This window comes from Triturus cristatus, chromosome 1_2 (assembly GCF_964204655.1).
Source record: "Triturus cristatus chromosome 1_2, aTriCri1.1, whole genome shotgun sequence".
NCBI classification, from domain to species: Eukaryota; Metazoa; Chordata; class Amphibia; order Caudata; family Salamandridae; genus Triturus; species Triturus cristatus.
The window spans coordinates 272,222,248-272,238,012 of NC_140580.1; the positions used below are offsets into that span (position 1 = coordinate 272,222,248).

At 46.0% G+C, this 15,765-nt stretch overlaps 1 protein-coding gene across 7 annotated transcripts in view; it reads left to right on the forward strand.

Moving 5' to 3' along the window:
• The window catches only part of PIK3AP1 (phosphoinositide-3-kinase adaptor protein 1), a 1,621,635-nt gene that overhangs the window by 590,098 nt on the left and 1,015,772 nt on the right, over positions 1–15,765 (forward strand). For all 7 annotated transcript variants that reach the window (XM_085603661.1, XM_085603665.1, XM_085603660.1 and 4 more), the window contains one exon: positions 14,787–14,929. In XM_085603661.1, the coding sequence (XP_085459787.1) occupies positions 14,787–14,929 (143 nt within the window). The remainder of the gene's footprint in view (positions 1–14,786; positions 14,930–15,765) is intronic.

Genomic DNA, 15,765 nt, shown 5'->3' on the forward strand with positions numbered 1-15,765 from the left:
CCGAAACGCACCGACGGACCCTTCACCTGCCAAGCCTGCAATTTCACCTGCCTCTGGACCTGCACCGCACCTGAAAGGCCAGGCACCAGCAACAACTACCTCAAGTGCATCCTGCTCAACACCCGCTCCGTCCACAGACACGCCGTCGAACTCTGGAACCTGCTCGACACAACTTCACCAGATGTCGCCTTCCTCACGGAAACCTGGATGAACGCCTCCTCAGCCCCCGACATCGCCATAGCCATCCCGGACGGATACAAGATCACCCAGAGGGATCGCGCCAACCAGACCGGAGGAGGCATCGCCATCATCCACAGGAACACCATCCGCATCATGACCAACTCCGACGAAACCCTCACCGCCGCCGAGCACCTTCACTTCCAGATACACACCGTCCCCAAGACCACCCTCTGAGGCACTGTCATCTACAGACCCCCGGGACCACGCACACAATTCAGCGAAGCCATCGCAGACTTCATCAGCCCGCACGCCCTCACCTCCTCTGACTACATCCTCCTAGGGGACCTCAACTTCCACTTGGAGAACAACAATGACAGCAACACCACCACCCTGCTGGACAACCTCGCCAACCTCGGACTCAAGCAACTGGTGAACACCCCCACCCACTACGCCAGCCACACGCTTGACCCCGTCTTCTCCTCCAGCAAGCACATCTCCTTCAGCCACTCCACCGAACTTCATTGGACCGATCACAGCTGCGTCCACTTCAACTTCAGGAGAACCACGACCCACCACCACCCGCAACAGGCTCCCCACAGGAGCTGGAACAAGATCACCGCCGACCAACTCACCACCTCCCTCAGCCAGAACCCTCCCGCTAGCGCAACAGACCCCAACGAAGCAGCCCGCAACTTCACACAGTGGCTCACCAACTGCACCGACGACCTCGCACCTCTGAAGAACCCACCCAGCAGACCCGGCAGCAAGAAAGCCTCGTGGTTCACCAACGAACTCAAAACATCCAAGAAAAACTGCCGCACCCTCGAAAAAGCCTGGCGCCACGACCAGACTACAGAAAACATGACAGCCCTCAAGAACGCCACACGCATACACCACCAGCTGATCCGCACCACCAAAAGAACAACATTCAAAGAACGACTGGACAACAACACCCACAACAGCAAGGAACTCTTCAGCATCATCAAAGAGCTCTCCAACCCCAGCGCCGGAAACAACAACATCACACCCTCGCAAGACCTCTGCGACTCACTCGCCTCATTCTTCCACCGCAAGATCGCTGACATACACAACAGCTTCGGCGCACAGACCACGCACCCAACCACCGAACCAACGCCCCCCACCACCCCCCTCTGCAACTGGACCCCGGTCAGCTCTAAAGACACCACCCACACGATGAACACCATCCACTCCGGATCCCCTGCCGACCCCTGCCCCCACCACGTCTTCAACAAGGCCGACTCCATCATCGCACCCCAACTCCGGGACATCAACATCTCCTTCACCACCGCCACCTTCCCGGAGAGCTGGAAGCATGCCGAGCTCAGCGCCCTCCTGAAGAAACCGACAGCGGACCCCACCGACCTCAAGAACTTCCGCCCCATCTGGCTCCTCCCTTTTCCTGCCAAAGTCATCGAGAAGACCGTCAACAAACAGCTCGCTGCCTTCCTCGAGACGAACGGATCCCTCGACCCCTCACAGTCCGGTCTCCGAGCCAACCACAGCACCGAGACCGCCCTCATCGCAGCCACCGACGACATCAGATCCCTGCTCGACAACGGGGAAACAGCTGCCCTCATCCTCCTGGACCTCTCTGCAGCGTTCGAAACAGTTTGCCACCGTACACTAATACAGCGCCTCAGCAACACTGGAATCCAAGAGAAGGCACTGGAGTGGATCATCTCGTTCCTCGCCAGAAGAACCCAGAGTCCTCCTCCACCCGTTCCATTCCGCAGCCACCGAAGTCATCTGCGGCGTACCTCAAGGATCCTCGCTCAGCCCCACCCTCTTCAACGTCTACATGAGCCCCCTCGCGGCCATCGCACGCCAACACAACCTTAACATCATTTCCTACGCCGATGACACCCAGCTGATCCTTTCCCTCACCAACGACCCCGCCACCGCCAGAGCCAGCCTACACGAAGGAATGAAAGACGTCGCCGAGTGGATGGAGAACAGCCGCCTGAAATTGAACTCAGACAAGCCGGAAGTCCTCATCCTGGGATCACCCCCCTCCACCTGGGACGACTCCTGGTGGCCCCCTGCCCTGGGCACCACCTTAGTCAACGGACCACGCACGAAACCTGGGCTTCATCCTGGACTTCTCCCTCTCGATGACCAAACAAGTCAACGCCGTCTCGTCATCCTGTTTCAACACCCTGTGCATGCTCCGAAAGATCTTTCGATGGATCCCCACCGAAACCAGGAAGACAGTCACCCAGGCACTCGTCACCAGCCGACTGGACTACGGGAACACCCTCTATGCGGGATCCACAGCCAAACTACAGAAAAGACTCCGGCGCATACAGAACGCCGCCGCACGACTCGTCCTGGACATCCCCCGCCACAACCACATCTCCGCCCACCTGAGAGACCTGCACTGGCTCCCCGTTAGCAAGAGGATCACGTTCAGACTCCTCACCCACGCACACAAGGCTCTCCACGACCTGGGCCCCAAGTACCTCAACAACCGCCTCACTTTCTACACGCCCACCCGCCAGCTGCGATCAGCCAGCCTCGCCCTCGCCACCGTTCCACGCATTCGCAGAGCCACCGCCGGAGGAAGATCCTTCTCCTACCTGGCGGCCAAGACATGGAACTCCCTCCCCATCCACCTACGGCTGACCCAGGACCATCTCTCCTTCAGGAAGCAACTCAAGACCTGGCTTTTCGAGCAGTAACGGACCCCTCCCCCCCAGCGCCTTGAGACCCTAGCGGGTGAGTAGCGCGCTTTATAAATTGTTTGATTGATTGATTGACTGGGGTAGAACTATTTAGAAGCATCAGATGAGTATCCACATTTTAGCCTGTGTTATTTATGTATGTATTTTAAGAATATATGTCATAGCTACAAACCATGCTATTGCAGTATTATTTTATCTTACTGCTAACTCTGTACGTATTGTACTTCGCATCCTGTTTTACGATTGTAGCAGTTCATATCTCTTACATGAGAAATAAGACTGTTCAATAAACCCTTTTTTATTGAAACGCACATCTCTCTATTTCTGTGCAACTCTGTAGAAACGAAGCATGCACTATTGATTGAGTGAAACTGTTATCTATTGTTTCCACGGTTCTGAGATTGTTCCGACTCTAAGGGAAACAAAGTTGTCATGTTTATGCCGTTGTCAGAAACGAATCCCTTCTTATTTATTCGAGAAGTTTCTAGTGACCCCTGAGTTAGCTGGCACACACAAGCAATTAAGTTTAATGTACTTCTATAGAGACATACTGACCTCAATCCTATGTCAAAACTATAGTGTATATTTTTCCAATGCGCAGAGCCTATCATGGATATAGGAACTACACTACACCGGTTGATGCTCGCTGTACTGCTGTCATACCGAACCACAGAACATGGAAGGAGTGTTCACCCTAGCCTCCTGCAAGTTCTCATGCACACTCCCCCATTCCACACCTACCACACACGCACTAACAACATCCAGCACCCCACTAGCTCACGCTCACACAGATGAAACGCCACATTTGCATGCATGCTTCTCAAAACTCGCCTGCTCACATAACATTCCACTGATCCACGGAAGCAGATTTTATCAGAGTGAAACCCCCCCCCCCCCCCCTTTATTACAACTTGTACTTTTCTGATATAGCTAAAACTAAATTCATCTGGCCCATTTTCTCATCCTTTAACTCTTGACAGTTTCAGCCTTTTAACAACTGCTACCAACATCACATAGGTCCTCCGAAGGATCTTGCGTTGAGCTATAAGAGACTAGAATATTCAGTGAATTAACAATTATCCTATGAGGACCTGGAATAGATAATTGTTATTTCAAACTTATGTTTCACCATAACTTAAGAGAACAATGAGAGAGCTAGGGAGGCGTAGGGTGCGTCCGTATCCCCTGTATTTACATCAGTTTTATCAAAGTTGGACGAACCCAAAGATGTTGGTACGATCACTGTCAGACAGTGCTTGGGAACCCACTAGGTAAGTTAAAAGACCCCTCACACACCAACCTAGTTGGTGTCATGCTTCATCATTGGGGTCCCAACCGGGTGGCCGAATGCCCCCCGGTTGTGCTACGACGCCTGACTACAGCGGAGCTGGTGTAGTGCAAGGGTGTGATGTAGTGAAGGTTTAAAAATATCTCTGAGAATCCTTGCCGTGGGAAATTTATTGTTGGCGGCTCAGGATATGTTAAAAATAAAATTATGTGGTGCAACTACGAAAGAAATTAGTTTCTAATAGTTGTATGTGTTGTAGGTCTACATGTTTCAGCCCTCATCGAGGTGTCAGGGGCTTTCGTCAGGACCAGTGAGTGCAGTGAGTGGCAAAGTGAAGAGTGCCACGTGATGGGTGAAAAAATTAAAAAGGTTTATTACCTAAACACTCGCTAAGGTGTGTGGACCATGTGTCTGCAAATTTGCGGACACTGCAGTGAAAAAAGACCTGTGGGAGGAAGAAGACAGCACAGAAACATGTATAACAGTGACATATTGTGCTGAGTATCGCAGCAACTATAAAATGCAATCTTACGTGCTGTGAAGAAACAAACACTTTCGGACGGTCGTAACTGTGGCAACACACACACTGTGCTTGTGTGGCATGCTGCTAGAAGGGGTTTGTCGAGGGCAAATCACTGGTAAATACTAGGAGGGCATAGGTCCCCCTGTGGTCTCTATAGACAAAGTGGTGATAAGCAAGACAAAACAAGCAGTAAAATCAAGCAATAATACAGATAGGAGTGCAAACTATGCACGTAGGGTGCCTGGTGAGTAAATGCAGCAGGCAGATTGGATGGTGATACCCTGAGGCCTCTGACTAAAGTGGTCGGGCTGTGTCACAGTAAGGACCCAGTGAACGCTAGCAGGTTTAACTTGCCGAGTGGCAGTGCGCGTTGCTTGCTTGGTGCTGGGTATGAGGGAGGGGTGATGTACCCCTATGCGACGCGCTGGGTAGGGGGGAAGTAAGGAAAAGTAATTACACTATGGCTGAGTGTGGTCGCTGCTCAGGATGCGGGAGGAGTGCGCTCCTCGAGTCACAGGTTCTGTGAGGAGAAAGGTAATGGCGGGCATGAGAGGCGGGACGTGGAAAGCAAATGCAATCCACCGAGGAAAAGCGCGCGTCACCTTACTTGGTCGTGGAGCTGCACCCGTCTGGCACCTACTGAGGTCTCCCGGGTCCCGGATGGTGAGGGGTCCATGGTGGGGGGAGATTAAATAGTGATTGACTCCATGGGGTACGTGCTGACTGACCGGAGGTCGCGGGCTGGAAAGTGATGCCTGCGCAAGTGCCGAGCCGGAGTGTTGGCTACACGCGCATGCGTGGAAGGAAACAAGTGTACCGCGCATGCGTTGAGGTGGCTAGTCAAGCGCGCGTGCGCAATAGAGCCATTGTGCAGCGCTGGAGTGGCGGCGGGCCAATGGGAGGAGAAACAGCGCCGGGCATGTGGGCACATAGATGCCAGGTAGGGAGTGAGCATTAATGTCTGTATTAGTGCCAATGAGTAAGTGTGAGAAGGAGAGGCGAAAGCTCATGTAACGTATCCTGAGCCGCCAACAATAAATTTCCCACGGCAAGGATTCTCAGAGATATTTTTAAATCTTCACTACATCACACCCTTGCACCACACCAGCTCCGCTGTAGTCAGGCGTCGTAGCACAACCGGGGGGCATTCGGCCACCCGGTTGGGACCCCAATGATGAAGCATGACACCAACTAGGTTGGTGTGTGAGGGGTCTTTTAACTTACCTAGTGGGTTCCCAAGCACTGTCTGACAGTGACCGTACCAACATCTTTGGGTTCGTCCAACTTTGATAAAACTCACCATAACTTAACTCATTTATCAGCCATGAATATAGATTTCTAGAGACAAAGAATTTCACCAAAAGAATGAGGCAGAATCAATAAAGGTATTACCAGTCGAAGCTGACCACTGATATAGATAATACATGGGTGGGATCATTGACCCACACATTTATTCAATTGAAAGATTCCTACCAAATGGAAAGTGTATTGGACGGAATGGGCCCTGTGCTGGCAAGAAAATTATATTTACAATGGAGATACGGATCTCTCCCTTTGAGGGCCTTCACCAGTTTATGGTCCAGGCCCTCAGTGGAAGAGCAGTGTCCTGCCTGCACATACCCTCATGAGAGTGACCTACACGTGGTTCTCTTTTGCAAAGCTTACCAAAGAGCGAGAAGATACTGGCTTCTACCTATTCTTAAAAAACATGGGCTTTAGGAAATATTTGCCCGCGTTTAGAATCCTCAAAACTGACTTGTCACCTCCGATTGTTTTTGCACTATCAAAGTATTTAATGGCCATGTGGTATGTTCGATCTCGCATTTTATAAGCGGGGGCCTCTGTTTAAAGTATTAAGACATCGGTGTATCTTTTATGACTCTTTTAATGTTTTTTAATGTTTTGAATCATGAAATTTTTTAAGGTTATTGAGTGATTGAATTTGCTTAAAACATTGTTAATTCTCAATTTTTTTAAAACAAAATGTACTGTATTTATCTTTGATGGTCTAAATGACCGAGAATAAAGATTATTGATTGATTGATAAAGGTAATATAGTATAAACATGTATCCAATGCCTAAAGAATGTAGTAAAATCAGAAATACATGTAAAGATCAGATTAAACGACAAATAAAGAAGGTAAAAGAAACCACACAGTACATGTAAAATTCAGGTTCAGTGATGTTCATACAAACCAATCAACGTTGTCTCAGGTTCAGACCTCAAGAAATCAGTTTGTGTCCATTATGCAGCTTCGATGTCCACATCCGGAGTCAGCATAACCCATTAGCCTAGAAAGGTTATCTCCAGCCGGCAAAAGTACAGGATAAGGTCTCAGTTCGCTTAAAGCTCAGTTCGTTAGAGTCTGTGTCACTCAGAATGAGCGTTCGGGGCAAAGTAAAGGAAAACTTGCATTAAGAAACATGCATGGATCAAAGAAAAACCCAAGAGCATGTCAAGCAAGGAAAATCAGACCGCCATTCCGTCGGCCTCTGACTCCTCCTTGATTTAGGCAATTATACTCCAATACATCCAGGTTTACACTCCTTAAAGTATCGATTTAATCAGTCCATGGGGTTTAATTGGTTGCTCACAATGGGCTGTTAAAGGTGATCAGTAAAATTTACAAATCTGAAAGAATTAAGTAATACTTTTCTCGCATTTTTCTTTAGAATCATTGTATTCCTTTTGGTTAGTGTCTAGTAACATCCTCGGATGTAGGCAGTACATTTTGTCATCTTTGATCAGTCTGTTCCCAGGCGCTTTTCGACTGGGATGCAGCATAGTTGTTACAATTCACTAAAAGCGTGTTACATGTGAGACATTAGTCCATTGTAAACGAGAATACAGATGGAAAACTTACAGAAAGTTCTCATAGGGCTGGGGAGTCACTGTCACATGACTTAACATCAGCTAAGGAAAGAAATCTTTAGAGGCCTAAGCAGAATACAGCTGAATTACGAAATAATAAAGAGCACACGTTTCTCAATGCATTTATCTTTTCTTATTAATTCAAATACGATATGCTTACGGAATACATGTCAGTATTAAGCTTTACTAAAAAGTTTATTTTTTTCTAAGCCATTCACGTGCACATGGGCAGGCATGTTTACATTTCAACATTTCACTCTTCAATGCGTGCAAATACATACGTTACATTACAGAAGCCTTATAATATTCTATGTCAGATTTATTTGTTATATGCATTCTTTCACTCAATTAGTGTCATTACACGAGTTTTCTAAAGTAAATCTAATGAAATACATTATTCAATCCACATTATTATTTGCCATTGTAAGTTTTCTAAAGGTTACAGTTGGATTTTCATCTTTTCGTCTAAAAATATGTCAATACTTCAACATAACCTTATCGTTTCATAGCATAGTTTCTCATTGCTACATATAGCATATATTCTAGCATTCTGCATGCTTTTAGAACTTAGTATCTAAAACATGAGTGTACAGATGAAATTTCTCTCAGCACGTAAAAATATCATTTGTTTTGTCTCATCCATTTAAAAAAGGCATCGTAAATCGATTTTCATAGGTAGTAATTAGTTAAGATGGATGCATGATAGCATGTACGCTCCATCACCACACAGACAGGGCTCCTACTGCATGCCAATGCTCCGAACCTGCTCTTTCTCAAAGAGGCATGGCTAAACCCACCCACGGCATGGATATCACTAGCGCAATCCCGCTGGCTACAAGGTCATTAGGCAAGACCGTCAGCACAAGCCCGTAGGCGGAGTCACCATCATATTCCAAGATACCTTCAGCTGCACCACCTACACAGACACCCCCACATGGAACAACTCACATTCAAGATACACATCAAAGCCAACTTGTCCCTGGGATGAACCCTGATATACAGACCACCTGCAGCTTGCACCAATTTCGTCATCAACCTCACAGACTTTGTTGCACCCCTCCTCCATCAAAACCAGCACCTTCATCGCCAGAGACCATAACTTTCACCTAGAAGACTACATCGACCCAAACAACACGAGCCCTTCTAGAAAGCCTTGCAAACTTTGGCCTCACCCAGCATGTTACTAAACTCACCCACACTGCTGGACACCTATTCGACCCAGTCGACAAGCCAGTAACTATGACCTGGACAGACCACGCCCTTGTCAATTTCAGTAAACCCATCCAACATCATCACAGACCTACCATCACAGGAACCGCGTACCGTAGCTGGAATAGTATCTCAGAAGAGGAGTGTGCTTCCGCCCTCTCCAGGCATTGGTCCGAGCACACTGGTGACCTGCTGAAAGCCATTAAAAATCTGAAAAGCTGGATCATTGCATGCACCAACACCATGGCTCCACTCAAGAGCAACCCACGGGCAAGAGCCAGACCACAAGACAACAGGTACACAGAGGAACTTTACAATAAGCTCTCAAAATTCTTCTGTAACAAAATCACCTCCATATACAACAATTTCGACCCTCAGCCGGTCTCCGTTACCACTGAACTTCCCATCATGGCCAATGAATGAGCCCTGACCTCATTGCCTGCCGTCACCTCTGTCGAGATAGGTGCTATCATGAAAACCATCTACTCGGGGGCTCCATCTGACCGTTGCCCTCACCACTCCTTCACCAAAGGACTCCTACCAATCAGTGTAGCTCTGGCACCCATCCACAATACCTCCATCGATTCAGGGAACATGCCACTGTCATGCCCCTGTCCAAGAAACCATCTGCTGACCTAGCCACATTTTCCAATTACAGACCCATCTCCCTCCTACCATACCCTGCACAAGGTCTTAGAGAAACTAATCGACCACCGCCTCACCTATCACCTCAGCAACTACCAGCTTCTTGATACCACGCCGTCTGGATTCAGAGCCAAACACACTAAAGAAACAGCACTCATTGCCACTACAGATGACATCCAAAAGGCCCTTGACAGGGAAGAACGGGCAGCCTTCGTTCTGCTGGATGTCTACGCAGCTTTTGACATGGTTTCACACCCCATCCTCATCAAGCGTCTGCACGAGATTGGCATCCAAAGAACCACTCTCCACTAGATCTGCTCCTTCTTAAGGGACAGAACACAAGCTGTCAGCATGGCACCTTACTCCTTGGAAGCCTTGCAAACCCATAAGTGGAGTCCCTCAAGTTAGCCCCATCCTCTTCAATGCATACATGATCCCTCTGGCCAGTGACATCAATATCCTCCCCTATGCAGACAACATGCAAATCATATTCTCCCTCTCGGACAAGACCCCCAGCACAAGAAACAGATTCACCACCTGCCTGACCAAAGTTTTTAACTGGATGAAAGCCAACTGCCTCAAGCTCAACACTGACAAGACAGAAATAGTGATCTCCAGGAAGAACACCTCACCATGTACTCCAACTGGTGGTCAGCCGAACTCGGACCCACATCCACACCCAGAACCCATGGCAGGGACATGGGAATATTCATCAACAGCAAACTGGAAGTTACTGCACAAGTCAACGCCGTCCGTGCATCGTGCTTCCACACCTAGACGATGTTGAGGAAGTTCTTCCAATGGCTCCCAAGCAACATAAGAAAAACTATCACTCACACCCTAGTCACCAGCAAGTTGAACTATGGGAGAACCCTCTATGCCAAGATTCCCAAGCAACTCACTAGAAGACTATAGATCATCTAAAACTCGGCAGCTGGAATCTGGACTCATCCTCAACCTCCCATACAGAACTTACATTACACCACACCTCAGGGAACTACATGTGCTCATTTCAAACTCTTCACACACACATTCAAGGCACTCCACAACTCAGGCCCCACCTACCTGAACATTCCACCAACCACCTAGACACCTCTGATCCGCAGGACTCCTACTCACCAACATGCTACCCAACCATAAAACCAGATCAGGAGGATGGCATTGCTCCTAAAGCGTGGAACGAGCTCCCTCTTCACAACAAAGCCTCCGCCTGGGCTTTTGGAGTACATGAAAAGCCCAAGATTCAACTTGACTTACACAGGGCTACAAGGAACTTCTTAGAGGTTTGCTTCTCAAGTAAAAGTTGTTCTTTGTGAATACTAGACTTGCAAGTTGTAGTTTTTCTCATTCACTAGGCACTTTTATAATTTTCTGATTAATCTGTGAAACTAATCACAGCCTTTCATGCACACCTTTCATTCTTTAGTACTATAACAGTAAGATAAATCTGAGAGTTACCGTGGGCCAGATGTACGACTTGCCAAATAGCGCCTCGCAAATTGCATCGCATTTGCGTCTGGCAATTTGCGAGGCGCTATTTGGCATGTACAACAGTGTGTTTAACACTGTTTGCAATTCCCAATGGGGTCGCAAATTGTGAGGCTCATGAATATTAATGAGCCTCTCGCAATTTGCGAGCCCATTGGGAATGACAGGCCCTCCCAGGGATGGTGGCCTGCTAGGCTCAGCAGACCCCCACGTCTGTGACTGCTTTTAAATGAAGCAACTTTTTTTTTTATGCATCCCGTTTTCCTTAAAGGAAAACGGGATGCATTTAGTAAAAAAAATAAAAAAACATTTTCGTTTCATTTTTTAAGGGCAGTGGTCCCTGGGACCACTGCCTGCCCTTAAAAAATAATATTGCATGCATTTACAAAGGGGAAGGAGCCCCTTGGGGACCCCTTCCCATTTGCGAATGCATTACTTCCTGCTTGAAGTAGGTGGTAATATGCGAGTGTTTTGCAGCCTCAATTGCGGTCGCAAAACATTGGTACAAAGCTTTGCGGTCACTATTAGGAAGGGAATGCCCCTTCCTAATAGCGAGTCGCAAAACAGTATTTTGCAAGTTGTAATTTATTTGCGAGTCGCAAAATACTGTTTGTACATGGGCCCATGCTTTTGAGCGTGAACAAACGGGCTTAGATCCATTTGTGCATGTTAAAAAGCGTTGTACGTCTGGCCCCAAGTGTTTTTGTTGTTTTTCATGATTGTAGTGATTCCCGTCCTAGAGTAGGCTCTACAGATAGTATGCTGTTACCATCTTTAAATATTTCATTCCTTGAATGAGGCTAAACGACATCTATTTCTATTTGAATCAATGGTAGTTTTAGTTCTGCCTGAAGCTCTATATTTAGGGCTCTATTGTTATGTTGTATGACCAGAACTGCATCTTTAGTGGCTGGAATCACTAACGTAATGTTGATTATGGAGCATCAGCTGTTCCCCTTCCCTACTGGACTTGTGCGAATGATGTGACTGCAGGTTATTTTTTTTTAAAAAACAGTACACGTAGAATCCTCACTAATTCTAGCACACTCTAATGGCTGCCGTTGAGTAAGCAAGTTCATCTAGTTAGGTACCTGCGGCCCGCAACAGACTTTCACATGCCAAGATGGCCACATCCTATGCAAGCAGCACAGATAACACTTTGGGGACAAGATTGCTGCCCCATACACTCACCCTCAAAGACCCCTCCCAAGTCAAGACAGAATTCCCAAAAGCACCCTTCTCCTACAAATATCTCAAAACAAGGTGGCCATCTCATGCCCTGTCCACAGCCAAGTTGCCCAGCCGCCCCATCTGCATGGTTTCTACCCTACCCAGCCGAGGATACTACAGACCAAGATCACTGTTTTCAACTCAAAGAGCTCTAGACTGTTATTTCTATGCATATATGGGGCCACATGCATCAAGCATTTTTGCCCTCGCAAACGGGCCGATTCGCATCAAAGGCTTTTCCTTCGCAAAATGTTTTTGTGATTACCTACATTGCGAATGCATTCAGGGAATTGCAATTTGATTCCCTAAATGCGATCCATCAAGCCTTTCCTAAATGCAAACTGTGCATTTAGGAAACGCTAATTACCATCAACTTCAAGTTGATGGTAATTAGCGCATTCTGTGAAAAATGCACAAAAGTGCATTTTTCAAAGTGACATGTGGCACACACACATGCCCATGTGCACACTTACCTTTTGGGAGGGGTGCATCAGGGGGGCCTCAGGCCCCCTGGCACCCTTGGAATTGCATTCACAATTTGCGATTACCAATTTACAAATGCATTCCCATTCATTCCTATGGGCCATAGGAATTAATTGAGTGACATTACCTAATAGCGATTCGCAATTTGCGAAGCGCTATTAGGTAATGTTTAGGAATCGCAAAATGTAATGCGATTCCTACATGCATAAGGAATTGCGATTCCTAAATAGAGATTTCTTAAAAATCCCTATTTAGGAATCGTAGACCTGTATTGTGATCTTTGCACCAGAAAGTTGACTTAACATAGTTTAGTTTATCCCAATTCTAAAGCCTTACTGACTCCACTCAACATGGACCTGTTATAAGCACAGAGTTGGTAATTCTACTTGAGAGACAACATCATTGTTGTGAAAGATTGGGTATTTGCTAGGGTACATACCTATCAATTTTTACATTTTATTGGGATCTTAGGTAGGTATTCATTTATGGCCTTCCCCACATCCCAAAGTATTGCTCCCATTTTGATTTACATATCTACTTTGTTGATGGCGATCTCTTGACTATGTCCTCAGTAGGTGGAAGAAGGTGACTTTGAAGGGGTGGGTGCATGCTTTTTCACAACTCCTGACAGACATGTGGTATTTCCGATAAGTATCTTTACATATCTGCACCTTTTATACCTGTAACGAGACCATGAAGCTCCTCTTTTTGTGGTATTGCTCTTGATACTTCATTTTCCACTTGATATGGCCTGAAAATGTTTGCCTAAAGAATTTCCAGTGCACCCAATGAATCACCAAGAGGTATTAGAAACTCTAAATGTAACACAACAAGGTGGCCACTCTTGCACTGAGCGTTGTTTGTTTGCTGTATGTTTTTGTTTCATGTAAGTTGTTCCAGGCAGCCATGGTCTTCAAAATGACTATTTACACTGGAGATGTCCTGAATCCCATATGTTTTCCTACTTTTCAAAATCTTTCTGGTGAAATATATATGTACAAGCTGATATAGGTTAGGTTGAGTGTGCTCAATAGGCAGACATACACAGGTGGTAAACATCAGCATGGACTGTGTACCTAAGTTGGAGAAAGCAGCCTTGACCTCTGTCCTCATCGGCAATCACCAACAATCGAAAGATGCTGCTAATAGCCTTCCATTGGTTGTCTGAGCAGCGTTTGAACTACCCCATACAAATATCTCTTAGTGGTGTTCCACGTGTATTGTATTATGACACTTATATGGAGCTTCCTACTCCATTGTGGGACGCCAAAGCACATTATATTAGATACGTGCTTTCATGGATATTGTATTGTGAAATATTTGACGTGCAGGATATACGTAGTCCCATTGTGTTTAAAAAGTCATAAAGATGATTTGTGGGATTCCTGGTATACTGCACCGCTCCATGGTTTGAAAATTGCATCACGTCTCAGTAAAGTGAGCACCAAATACAACTGAGCATACTGTGTGTGTGTGCTCACGGACGTCTTACATACATCTCTCTCCTTGATTAATAATATGCCCTGTGCCCTCTCTACCCAGAAGAGAAATGCCCTCCCATTTGCTCGAATGCTATGTCCATGTGAACGGACTGGGAAACAGCTGCTTTTTGGGCAGTTTCCTCTGCAAAATCTTACTGGCAAATGTATAATTTCGCGCACACCCCAAATGGCAGGACAGACAAGTAATACAGACAGAGAGACCGAGATTCCTAAACTAAGTGGTTTCTTGCCTTGGTATTGAACCGTTTTGCTGCTGAGTCCTTAGGGATGTCTTATTGGAGAAATGTAACCTGCGAACTAGGGAGCATCAAAACTCTAACTCATGCACTCACATACTCTCTTATGTCTTCTTTTAAAATCCTCTGACCCCTGAGTCTTCTGTCATGTCATCATCTTGATGTTGTATTGCTGAGAAAAGAGAAATTGCTTCCTTTCTTTATAACATTGGCTTTCACGAGTTTTTTTCATACCTTTGAGACCAGTGATAAATGCTTTAATTTGACATGTGCCCCTGCAAATGTTCATAATGTGCAAAGTTTACTTGCAGTGGTATGACTACTCTACCGGATTTGTTGACTTGGGCTAAGGACATATTGGATGAAAATAAATTGTGAATGATTTCATTTGTCACTATTCATTTTAATGATTGTCTGTATTTTAACAGATCTGCCCTCTGGACTTGTTACGCTGAAAGTTTACTGCGATGAGTTAATGATATGTGCAGGAGAAATCAGATACTACACTGACATGGAAGAAATTAAAAGTCTGTTGGAAAATGCAACAAATCCTGTTGAATTCATGTGTCAGGTACAATTTCTTTTATTCAACCATATTTGTATGCTTAATTTTCGTCTAGGAGATGGTCTTGTTTTGATCTTTTTTGATGTTTGATATTGGTTACGGCATAGTCATTCTGTCAGTTGCCTTCTTTTATTCATCTTTCTCTCATAGTTAGATTTTGGTTCCACTACATTCAGATATTTAAATTCCGCTCAATTATAAAAAACCCTTAAACACTAGTGAATTTCACATGCATTATGCAACATAAATTTTGCCTCATGTGATCTTGTTTCTTGCATGTCACTATTGAAAGAATGGCATTGGACCATCTGTGACCACCTCTGGTTGCTCTCTGCCACATCATCCTGACAAGATTGCAGCTTCACAGTCTTTCTGCTGCAGTGGTTGGTGTTAGTGGTTGGCAAATTGATGTTCGATAATAGAGCACTGCAGGCTTGTAGGTAATTATGTATTGAACGGTTTTACCCCTTCTGTCTCTATTGCAAAAAGTGTTCATACTACATATGGATCTTAGGGCCATATGTACGAAATTTCAGATGTGTGATTTCCAAATTGCGAATTCATGGAAATCCCTATTTGGGAATCGCAATATATGTATGCAATTCCACTAATAGTGTCTCCTACAGATTTGGTTTCGCAATTAGGAAATCGCAAATTTAAAAGTCACAAAATTGTGATTTCCTAATAGGAAATCGCAAAATGGTAAAAGTTGCATTCTGGATGCAGAATGATGATGTCAGACCAGGAAGTTTGCGAATACAGAATGTGGCCACAACCCAGAAGCCTAGGAGGGTGCTGTAATTAAGGAGTGCTCCTGCATCACTACTGCCAGTGTATTAAAC